Source organism: Pseudophryne corroboree, chromosome 2 (assembly GCF_028390025.1).
Source record: "Pseudophryne corroboree isolate aPseCor3 chromosome 2, aPseCor3.hap2, whole genome shotgun sequence".
NCBI lineage: Eukaryota > Metazoa > Chordata > Amphibia > Anura > Myobatrachidae > Pseudophryne > Pseudophryne corroboree.
This window is the reverse complement of record NC_086445.1, coordinates 908,341,763-908,354,119: the sequence shown is the minus strand read 5'-3', so window position 1 is coordinate 908,354,119 and position 12,357 is coordinate 908,341,763. Positions and strand designations below refer to the sequence as shown.

Sequence of the window (12,357 nt, the reverse complement as noted above, 5' to 3'; positions counted from 1 at the left end):
ACTCTGTTGACTCCGAGGCTGGGGGGCTGTGACCCAAGGGGCGCAGTTCCAGGGGACATGGTAATTTCACGAATCTGCTCTTCCAATCAACATCCTGGAATGCAGAGCAATTTACAATGCTCTCATACAGGCCTCTTACCTCCTTCGGAATCAGGTCATCCAGGTGCAGTCGGAAAACCCCACGGCAGTAGCGCACATCAACTGACAGGGAGGAACAAGAAGCAGGGCCGCAATGCATGAGGTGTCAAGAATACTCCTCTGGGCGGAAGCCAACACAAGAGCCATCTCAGCCATTTACATTTCTAAGGTGGGGCCTCCACCCTCAGGTGTTTCAACAACTTATTCACCGGTGGGGTTGTCCACAGACCTGATGGCTTCTCGTCTCAACAAGAAGCTCCGTCGTTACTGCTCCAGAACGTGGGACCCGCAGGCGGTTGCGGTAGACGCTCTGACGATGCCATGGTCTTACCAGTTCGTTTACCTGTTTCCTCCAATTCCTCTCATTCCAATAGTTCTGAAATGACTCATTGCCCCGGATTGGCCTCGATGGGCCTGGTATGCGGACCTCCTGACCTTGTCGCTAGAGGAACCCTGGCCTCTGCCGCTTCTCAAGGACCTTCTTCAACAAGGACCATTCGTCTATCCAGACTTACAGCAGCTACGTTTGACGGCCTGGAGGTTGAGAGGGAGATTTTAACCAGAAAGGGTCTTCCATCCAGGGTTGTTTCAACTATGATACAGGCCCGTAAGGTTGTTACATCCAAACATTACCACTGTATTTGGAAGAAATATGTTTCTTGGTGCGAGGGTAGAAAATGTTCCCCTGTGGAATTTCATCTGGGCTGTCTTCTACCCTGCAAGCAGGCGTGGATAAGGGCCTACGTTTAGGCTCCATCAAAGTTCAGGTTTCGGCTCTCTCTATCTTCTTCCAGAGAAACAACTGCCAGTACTTCCTGAAGTAAAAGACCTTTCTAAAGGGGGTTATGCACATTCAACCACCTTTTGTTCCTCCCACGGCTCCGTGGGACCTTAATGTGGTCTTGACCTTTCTACAGTCGGATTGGTTTGAACCCTTACATAGTGTAGACTTAAAATACCTAACGTGGAAGACTGTTATGTTACTGGCCTTGTCTTCTGCTCGACGTGTGTCGGAATTGGGGGCCTTGTCCTGTAAGAGGCTAGAGCAGAGCTCAGAACTCGCCCACAGTTTTTGCCAAAAGTGGTGTCGGCCTTTTACGTAAATCAACCAATTGTGGTTCCAGTATTATCTGACACTTCTTCAAAGCCCTGGATGTAGTGAGGGCTTTGAGGATTTACATCCAAAGGACTGCTCGCCACAGGAAGTCTGACTCGCTTTTCGTCCTTTATGATGCTACAAAAATTGGTCGCACTGCCTCCAAGCAGTTCATTGCTCATTGGCTCAAAAATACAACAAGCGTATACTTCAGCAGCTCTGCCGCTGCCGAGTTCTATTCAGGCCCACTCCACAAGGTCATGGGTTCTTTGCTGGGCGGCTGCCCGGGGTGTCTCGGCCTTACAGTTGTGCCGGGCAGCTGCTTGGTCTGGTTCGAACACGTTCGTTAAGTTCTACAGGTTCGACACCTTGGCTAAGGATGACCTTCAGTTTGGTCAGGCGATTTTGCAGAGGTCTCAGCACTCTCCCACCCATTCTGGGAGCTTTGGGACGTCCCCATGGTAATCTTCAATTCCCAGTATCCACTAGGATGTTAGAGAAAATAGGAATTTGATACCTACCAGTAATTCCTTTTCTCGTATCGTATTCCGTAGTGGATACTGGACGCCCGCCTCAGTGCTTTGTTTCCTGCTTACCTAGTTGTAAGAGTTTTTGGTTGGGTTTGCTGTTGCTTTCCCTGTTCCATGTTTGCTTAGCGTTGCTAACCTTCTTATAGAAGGCGTTGCTTTCCTTTGTTGTAGTTAGCTGTGCTTGCTTTGTTGTTATTGTGTGTTGGTTCATTACCTCACCGCTTTATGTGTTATATCCTTCTCTCAAATTATGTCCCTCTCTTCAGGCACAGTTTCCTAGACTGAGTCTGCTAGGAGGAGCCAGCACACACTATTAATTTCTTAAAGTGTCAGGCTCCAATGGACCTGATCTATACCCCATGGTAATCTTCAATTCCCAGTATCCCCTACGGACTACGAGAAATGGAATTACCGGTAGGTATCACATTTCTATTTTCTCCTTCCCCTTATACATGTTAGAACACATGATTCTTGGGTGCACCACAAACTAATAACTACTTAAACTATAAAGTAATCTATCCTGCAATACCGGTCACACTTAAACGATTCTACATTGTGATCCAAGAGGATCAGGTCTGTGTGGAATTTCCCCCCTTCCTGCTAGGAATCGTGCATATATTAGATGGTTTTCTCAGCAAATTTGAGTAGTAGTTTGATTTTGTTTTTTGCACATCGGAGTGAGTATTTGGGATGACTTCTCTTTATATAGTGAATGCATTATTCACCATGAAAACAAAACTCAGATCATAGCTTTAAACAAAGTGGCCAACAACTGAAATACTGTAAGTTTTCTCTACTGTATTTTAAGCTATGGGGCCAAATGTAATAGAGTGAGAGTTTCAGAAAGTGAGAGATTTGGTAAGGTTTTTCAGTTTTTTTTAAAGTGGCAATCATTTACACTGCAAAACCAGATTAATCTTGCTGTGTAAATGATTGCCACTTAAAAAAAAAACTGCAAAACCTTACCAAATCTCTCACTTTTTGAAAATCTGACTCTATTACATTTGGCCCATGATCGGAGAGCCATAGGGACGTGCGGTGAGGTAAATGGATCAGGAGGCACGGACTAGTACCAGAGCCAGATTTACACACAATATACAGTATGAGTCCAAGGGTGGATGTGGGCATTACACACAGGCAGGGCCGTCTTAAGTTCTTAACAGCAGTGTACGCCCCTGGGCAAAGCAATGCACTGGGGCCCCTAATCATCCTCCAGCGGTAGGGATGGGGGGTGCTATCAGTGGCATCTTTGATGTCCCACGGGTGGTAGGGGGGTTCTATTTTCCACTCAGCATGTAGGACCTGGAGCAGTAATTTCTGCTAATTACTCCTTTACTACACCGATGGTGGGAGATGGGGCATGAGAGAGAACACTAAACTGTAGAAGGGGGCTTTGAGCTTTATGAATGGGCCTCGGTACATGACTTCCAGGGTGGTAGGGGGTGTTTAATACACAGGGGAGGGGTGGATAGGGGAGATTGCTTAATATTCATCATTTTACAGTGGGAGAGCAGATTGCTTGACTGCAGATAGCTCCAGTTTCTGGAAATAGATGTCTTAGCTTTCAATGGAAAAAAAAAACATTAGAGAATGCTACCTTTCAGGAGGTACTGGGGACTTGGGGATCAGAGTACAGGAACCAGAACAATCCACGGAAGAAAATATAAAACTGCATACCAGGTGTGTGGAGCTGGAGCAGGGACCAGCTGCTGGAAGGCTGATATCGCTGGTTCTGACCACATTAGAGACAAGCTGCCACTGTCCACCAAAAGGGGAGAGTCCCAGCTTTTGTAGTATATCCTCAGAAAAACTCTCAGTCAGACAGGTCCCCAGATATCTGGCTGGGAAGAGCAATTAACAGGCTGAGATGTGGGCCACTGCTTAGAATTCGGATATCTCAGGTTCCCCAGGGCCGATTTTCAAACATCTGGTACCCCTGGAAAGAGGGGACCCTCAGCTATCAGCCTATGGCTCTTAGACTCCTGGGGCCCTTGGGCAAGTGCCCACTGAGCCCATACAAACAGACAGCCCTGCACACAGGTAAAGCAGTATATATTGCTGGAAATTTGGTGAGATTTGATCAGAGATGTGCAGAAAAGGTATGCAGTGTCTCATCTGCCATAGACCTTTTACTCCTGAGTTTTGACTATAAAAATTATTAGACTAATGCAAAGAAGATATTTCTAAGATATTCTTTGTATTTTTCATATACTTTATATAGTCATAACTCTGGTTTATACGTTAGTATGACAGTATGCCTCACCTGGAGTGCTGCATAACTTGGTATAATCTATGTATAAAAATCTTTGTGTGTGTGTGTACGTGTGTTTGGTGTGGGCATAGATAAATTATGTGTAGAATAGATTGCACCCTACAGCTGAGACGGCGGGCCCACTCGGCCTGTTTCAGATGCAGTCACAAGTTTAATGGTGCCGCAAGTGATTATTGGTAGGCTGTGCATGCGTTGTGGCCGCAGTGCGCATGTGTAATACCCCTAACGCAGTGCCGGATTCTTGGGACTAGATGTGTGGGTGCTTACAAGGACCAGGTCGGGTATGGTCAGAGAAGAAGGCCTGCAGGTAAATTCCCCCCCCTCAGACACAATGACCGATAACAGTTTTTATTCGAAAACAGATTCTCGATGTATTAAAATAAATGAGCAGTAAACTCGCTGATTTTTGGTGCAGTTACCGATTCGGATCTGGATTATAACAATAAAAACAGTTTCTTGACGCATAACACATCCATGTGAAACAGACCCCACCAAATACCTGCAACCCCTCTCACAGTAAGAAAGTGTACACCACACCATTAGTAGTAGTAGTAGCGCCTAACCCCATGGGATGAAGCCTGTAAGAAAGGAGGACTTGCAAGCAATCAGTGGGGTCTTACAACTGCCAAATCACCAAAAGCAAATCAGCAAAAGCATTTAGGCAATAAGGACCTCTTGAGCCTGTTTAATCATAAATGGCCTTTTTGTGTCCAATGGCTCCAACAGACTTGTAACAGGCTATTGTGGTACTTGTAGTGCACTGGTAGATGTAACAACAGGCAGTCTTTGCACGTTAAACAGCTCTACTGAAGAAAGCTCAATGCATGCAGGCTATTGTTGTACTTGTAGTGCATAGGCAGGGGTCTACTACGGTATACCGGCACTCGGGACCCGGCGCCCAGCATACCGGCAGCGGGGCGAGCGCAAATGGGCCTCTTGCGGGCATGGTGGCGCGCATCCAAGGGTGTCGTGGATACCCCAAGAGGAAAAATAGTTGTCGGTATGCCGGCTGTCGGGATTCTGGCGCTGGTATGCTGAGCGCCAAGATCCCGACAGTCGGCATATCAAGTGCCACCCCACTGGCAGACATGACAACAAACAGTCCATGAAAAATAAACATCTCTAATTTATTTATTAACAGATTCTTATATAGCGCTGCATTTTCTATTGTCCTTTACAATTTGAAACAACAATGATAAAACAAAACTGGGTAATAGCAAACAGTCATAGAGGTAGGAAAGCTCTGCTCACAAGCTTACAATGAAGAAGATTTGATGCATGCAGGCTATTGTGATACTTGTAGTGCACTGGCAGACGTAACAACAAGCAGTCTATGCCAGTTTAATAGCTCCGTGTCCCCTCTCCTAAGAGTACTGAGCTTACAAAATCAGCTTGCCTATATTGTGAGCATCAGGACTCGGCGGGGTGCCGACATCGGCAAGTGCATACACACTTTCTGATGCCGACAGCGACAAGCTAGAGGGTGGGAGCAGAAGCGTCACTTACATGTGTGACACCCGGTGCGGCTCCTCTTGAAAAGGGGGCATGGCTTCACAGGGCGTCATCAGAAGTGGCATGGCTTTATGGGGTGGGGGCGTGGTTTCAATACACAGGCGTGGCTGCGCTTCCCGACCCCCGTTTCCGTCACTAAGGGGGTGCGGGAGTTGCAGGCTGACCCCGGAGACTGCAGTGCCAGCTTCTTCACGGTGACAGAAGCCGGGCACTGCACGTAATGTTACAGTGCAGCACTCGGCTCCTGTCACTGAGCAGGAGCCGACAGTTTGGTGACACCCCTTGGGGGGCGACACCAGAGTGCAGTTGGCAGCATGGCATCCTTCTCTACAACCTCAGCAGAAAAGATCTGAGGAGACAAGCAGCGACCCCCAGTTGCGCTCATTGGCATCATTATCGTCCATATACACTACACTTTTTAAACAATGGGGTATATTTACTAAAATTCGTATTTTTCCGAATGAGGTTAAAGTTCAAACACGAATGACATCGAAAGTGTAAATTTGCAACTTTTTGATTTTATTACGACTAATTTACTAAGCTGTCGTATTCTGCATTTTCGTATTTACCGATGTCGATGTCATTCGTATTTTTTGGCAGTGTTTTACGGGAGTGAATTGTAAAACACTGCCGACTTTAACACAATGAATCTCGGACGGATCTGTGAGATCCGTGCTGGGCTTCATTGTGCACCTTTCGTAAAAAATAAAACATTGTTAAAAATAAAAAATAAAAATGCGATGGGGTCCCCCCTCCTAAGCAAAACCAGCCTCGGGCTCTTTGAGCCGGTCCTGGTTGAAAAAATATGGGGGAAAAAGTGACAGGGGTTCCCCCATATTTAATCAACCAGCACCGGGCTCTGCGCCTGGTCCTGGTTCCAAAAATACGAGGGACAAAAAGCGTAGGGGTCCCCCGTATTTCTGAAACCAGCACCGGGCTCCACTAGCCAGATACATAATGCCACAGCCGGGGGACACTTTTATATTGGTCCCTGTGGCCCTGGCATTACATACCCAACTAGTCACCCCTGGCCGGAGTACCCTGGAGGAGTGGGGACCCCTTCAATCAAGGGGTCCCCCCCCTCCAGCCACCCAAGGGCCAGGGGTGAAGCCCGAGGCTGTCCCCCCCCATCTTCTGTTCTATTTGTAATCCACGTACTTTGCAAAATAAAAAAACGGACACCCGACCACGCACTGAAAGGGGCCCCATGTTTTCACATGGGACCCCTTTCCCCGACTGCCAGGAACCCCCCCTGTGGTCAGCGGTTGACCGAAAGTAACCTCACCGCTGACCACAAAGTTCCCACCATTGGTTACAATGGAGCGCATAGGCGCTACATTGTATCACTGCCGTGTGCTGCCTGACAGACACTACAGGAGCACACAGCCAATCAGGAGGGTGCCACGATATGGCGCTCCCTGATTGGCTGAAGGAACCCTCTTAGACAGAAGCCAGGGGGGGTTCCTGGCAGTCGGGGAAAGGGGTCCCATGTGAAAACATGGGGCCCCTTTCAGTGCGTGGTCGGGTGTCCGGTTTTTTATTTTGCAAAGTACGTGGATTACAAATAGAACAGAAGAGGACCGATCTACACTGGATTATGTGAGTAAAATTTTTCCAACAGGTACCCCATGGATTCTACATGGAGAAGAGGACCGACCCTCGTGTGAACATAGGTAAGTATGTATGTTTGGAGGTGTGGATGTATGTAATAAACTTTTACTTTCAAGGTGTGTGTCTCCTGTTTTTATTGGGGTATTTTTTTAGTAGTAGTACTACAGGTACCAGCGGGCCCGGTTTTCCTCCGCATGCTGGTACTTGTGGTTCTCCAAGTACCAGCTTGCGGGGGAGGCTTGCTGGGACTTGTAGTACTGCTACTAAAAACAATATTCACATTTTGACAAAAAGGCCATCAGCCCCCCATCCGCCGCCCTTGGATGGGGGGGACAGCCTCGGGCTTCACCCCTGGCCCTTGGGTGGCTGGAGGGGGGGGACCCCTTGATTGAAGGGGTCCCCACTCCTCCAGGGTACTCCGGCCAGGGGTGACTAGTTGGGTATGTAATGCCAGGGCCGCAGGGACCAATATAAAAGTGTCCCCCGGCTGTGGCATTATGTATCTGGCTTGTGGAGCCCGGTGCTGGTTTCAGAAATACGGAGGACCCCTACGCTTTTTGTCCCCCGTATTTTTGGAACCAGGACCAGGCGCAGAGCCCGGTGCTGGTTGATTAAATATGGGGGAACCCCTGTCACTTTTTTCCCCATATTTTTTCAACCAGGACCGGCTCAAAGAGCCCGAGGCTGGTTTTGCTTAGGAGGGGGGACCCTACGCATTTTTTTTTAAAAAATGTAACACTTTCCCACCCCTTCCCACTGATAAACATGCACGGATCTCATGGATCCGTGCATGCCTATCAGAACACGGTTAAAAAAAAGCAGGTCTGTTTTATTTTAGCACTTTTTTACGATTTTGTATTTTTTCATGGCAGTGTTTGGCTATTGCCGGCAGTGTTTGTGAATTACACTTTTTAGTAAATTACCGAGTTCTACCAAATCACAGGCGTATTTGACCGATGGTGTATTCATTCGTAATTTTTGTTCTTGGAGTTCCAAAAAAATACGAATGCCCTCATCACTGCCGTGATTTGAGTTTAGTAAATTCCCGAGATGACACTTTGAAGAAAAAACACCATCTCGGTCAAAATCGGGACCTTAGTAAATATACCCCAATGTGTCGTTCTGATTGGTTGGAAACGCCCACGTCGTTTACAATATCGTGCCGTGTGTAGGGGTCTTTACCCCAGCCTCGACCAGAGATCAAGCAGCGCCTAAGGGATCAGAAAAGTCAACAGCTTCTCTTGAATGAGCCAACAGCAGCGGACAGGGCATGCAAGTGGAAGGGCATGGCAGGGCATACAGTGGAGTCAGTGTTCCTCACATCTGCGTCTCGGTTCTGATTGAGTACACAGTTGCTAAGCATGTTGCGTTTGCTTAGGTGGGCATTTCTGTTCACTTGTGGGCGGCTGCTACACTTGCATTGCCTCACAGTTATGTCACTAAAAAGGATCGCTGCTGCTGCGAACGCATCTGAATCAGGCCAACTGTCTCCAGCTCTCAGTCTCAATCTCTGCTGTCATTTCTGCATGGGTCACTCAGGGCACCATCAGTGGGTACTCTGTAGCATCTGTCATCCCAGATCAGTGGTTCCCAGCCTCAGTCCTCAAGTACTCCCAACAGTTTGTGTTTTCCAGGTCACCTAGCAGTTGAACAGGTGTATTCATTACTCACTGATCCATTTTAAAAGACCCACAGGTGGAGCTAATTATTTCACTTGCAATCCTGTGAGGAGACCTGGAAAACATGAACTGTTGGGGGTACTCAAGGACCGTGGTTGGGAACCACTGTCTTAGACCACTTCAGCATTAACACTTTGCTCAGTCTTTTTCCTTACAGTAGACCTGCAGCACCTCACCCAGCTCTGAACTCTGCTCCTTGGCATCTTCCAGTCTAAATTGTGCATGGCCAACTATTAATTCATGGTGCGGTTGCTGGCTTTTCTCCTTTTTGATGTGTTGCAGCTCCACCTGGTGGTAGCCTCCTAAATGACATCACCCATTGGCTCCTATGCAGTCTGGGGTACCACATTTTTGATGCCACACTTATTTTAATGTGAACTGTGAACATGAACAGTGAACCTCAAATGACATTCAAATCCAAACTTCAAATTTTGAAGCATAAATTTGAATTAGGATTTATGGTGAAAATGTCTGTAGCCAATGAACCTCTGAAATGTAATCAGAGTTTGAAGTGGTTAAATAAAGTCAGTTACCCCTGTGCCTCGCTGGTGCCCTGTGGTGCCGAGAGAGGGGGGGAGGGTACAAATTACCTGGGCCCAGATCTGATGGAGGGGCCCAGTGAGGGCCCAGTGGGGGCCGCTGGCCCTTCCCCCTTACCTGGGAGCAGCAGCTGCAGCTCTTCTCCTCAGCTCAGCACTCGCTGCTGTGTACTGGGCTGCAGTGTGGCAATGGAGGTGCTTAAAATACAAATTTTTCCCAGTATTTTTTAAAAGGGTACATGACCACGCCTCCTGTGATTAGGCCACGTCCCCTTAAAAGTACCTGGGCCCAGCCAGGCTCTCGACTGCCCTGCTGGTGCCTGACTGTCATAGTGTACCACTGTAAACCAGAAACCAAATACAAACATGGGATGTTATTCAGAGTTGTTAGCAAATCAATAAAGTTAGCAATTGAGCAAAACCACGCTGTAATGCAGGTGGGGCAGATGCAACATGTGCAGAGAGAGTTAGATTTGGGTGGGTTATATTATTTCTATGAATGGTAAATACTGGCTGCTTAATTTCTCCACTGCAATTTAGATTTCATTTTGAACACACCCCACCCAAATCTAACTCTCTCTGCACATGTTACATCTGCCCCACCTGCAGTGCAACATGGTTTTGCCCAATTGCTAACTTTTTTATTTGCTAACAACTCTGAATAACACGCATAATCTGTATACAGAGTAAAATAGACATGCTTATAAAGTAAGTTTCTTCTACATTTCTGGTAAATTACTGTAAAAGTATGTATGCTTGTGCATTTGACATGATGTTAAGTTTGAGTCAGAGACACAAGTGAAACAGAAAGTGATTGAAGAAAAAACAGATTATTAAGTTACTGTATATTAAGATAGTAAGCAAATCAAGTCTCTTTTTGCTCTGCCTCGTAAATTCCAGGATGTCATCAAAACAAAATGGTGAAACTAATCTACTTCCTGCTTCTCCCTTCCCTTAGTGTCACCAAAGGGCTGGTGTGCTGCCCAGGATGGAAACAGGAAGGGCGAGAGTGTACAGCTGGTAAGTTATGGCGTTCATCCTTGAGAGATGACACGACAACTGCAGATGACACTGTAAGATGTCACTGATAATGAATGTTCTAGGACGCCCAATTTGGACATAGTCTCACTGTTCTTTCAGCACAATGTAGAAACATGAAAATGTTTTAGATGATTGTTGTTGAATATGATCTGTGTGATTATGTGTAGTCTTTCTTTATTCTTCAAAGACCACAGGATGTTAGACTGTAGTGGGAATCAGGGAGATCAGCACAATTTCTGAGAATCACCCTGACAGTCATGGAGTGCCGTCAAGTATGGCATAAACCTCCTAATGATAATGTGTGGACCTCCATTCTAAAAGTAAAACATTCTATACCCTTAATACCATGAAATAATGACACAGAGACTTGAATTTGGCAGAAAATTGTTAGCTATTTATTGTACCCTAACCATTAGAAAAAACCTGTAAAGTAAAAATTAAGTTAACATGACTATTCAGCCGACATATGGTGGCAGAAAAAAAGAACGGCTATAACCCACTGAAGATAACCTCAGAACATTAAAAACCCAAACAATCCTAATCTACCACAAACCATACATAGGTAATAGGTGCCCGACTCAGACCTCCACGCTGACTGCCCACCCTGATGGGTGATGACGCTGCCCCCTGATGGGTGATCTAGCGGCCTTAAAAGTCAATGGAGGTGAGTGCACCTAAACCACACCAATACTGTAAAAACTGTGACTAACAAGTCAAACTATAACCTGCCGTTCTTTTCCGCCAACAAATAGCCAACGATAAACCATAACTAACAACCCAAAGCCAAGACACTCCGCGCCAAAACATCTACCTAATGGGGTGGGAGGGCGGGAAGGCAAACTAGCAGAGAGAGACCCCTAGATGACCTATACCACCCTATATATGCTGATCCCTCCCCTATCTACCATTGGCTGTACTTTTCATAACCCCTTATGTCCACACCCATCACAGGAGGTTTAACTCTCTCCATTCCTATGCCTGTCATTTCGTTCTCCTAACGTAGCAATATTCATTATGATATAAGCAAGGATCTGTTATATCAAGAGCAACTGTAAGACCAAAATCCTTCCTTCCCTCAGGTGCTAGTGAATTTTTCGGGTTTTGTGTTTTGATTTTGGATTCGGTTCTGCGGCCGTGTTTTGGATTCGGACGCGTTTTGGCAAAACCTCCCTTAAATTTTTTTTGGCAGATTTGGGTGTATTTTGGATTCGGGTGTTTTTTTTTCAAAAACCCCTCAAAAACAGCTTAAATTATAGTATTTGGGGGTAATTTTGATCCTATAGTATTATTAACCTCAATAACCATAATTTCCATTCATTTACAGTCTATTCTGAATACCTCACAATATTATTTTTAGTCCTTAAATGTGCACCAAGGTCGCTGGATGATTAAGCTAAGCGACCCAAGAGGGCAAACACCTGGCCCATCTAGGAGTGGCACTGCAGTGTCAGACAGGATGGCACTTAAAAAAATAGTCCCCAAACAGCACATGATGCAAAGAAAAGAAAAAAAGAGGTGCACTGTGGTCGATGGATGGCTAAGCTAAGCGACGCAAATACCTCAATATAACAGGAATTATTCGTTGTAATCAATGGTATTATTGGTCCAAATCACTGGAAGAAAATGACAAAATCACAGGAATTATTCGTTCTAATCAATGGTATTATTGGTCCAAATCACTGGAAGAAAATGACAAAATCACAGGAATTATTCGTTCTAATCAATGGTATTATTGGTCCAAATCACTGGAAGAAAATTACAAAATCACAGGAATTATTCGTTCTAAATTCTAATCAATGGTATTATTGGTCCAAATCACTGGAAGAAAATTACAAAATCACTGGAATCATTTGGCAAGATCACTGTAATTAATAATTAATTATAAATCACTGATATTAATTGGTAGAATCTCGCTATCGCCTGCCTAGTGAAGTGGAAT

General features: G+C 45.9%; 1 protein-coding gene across 1 annotated transcript in view; it reads left to right on the top strand.

The window, feature by feature from the left end:
* Positions 1-12,357, top strand: part of SCARF1 (scavenger receptor class F member 1) — a 299,113-nt gene that overhangs the window by 93,663 nt on the left and 193,093 nt on the right. The window contains exon 3 of the mRNA XM_063956091.1: positions 10,336-10,397. Within this exon, the coding sequence (XP_063812161.1) occupies positions 10,336-10,397 (62 nt within the window). The remainder of the gene's footprint in view (positions 1-10,335; positions 10,398-12,357) is intronic.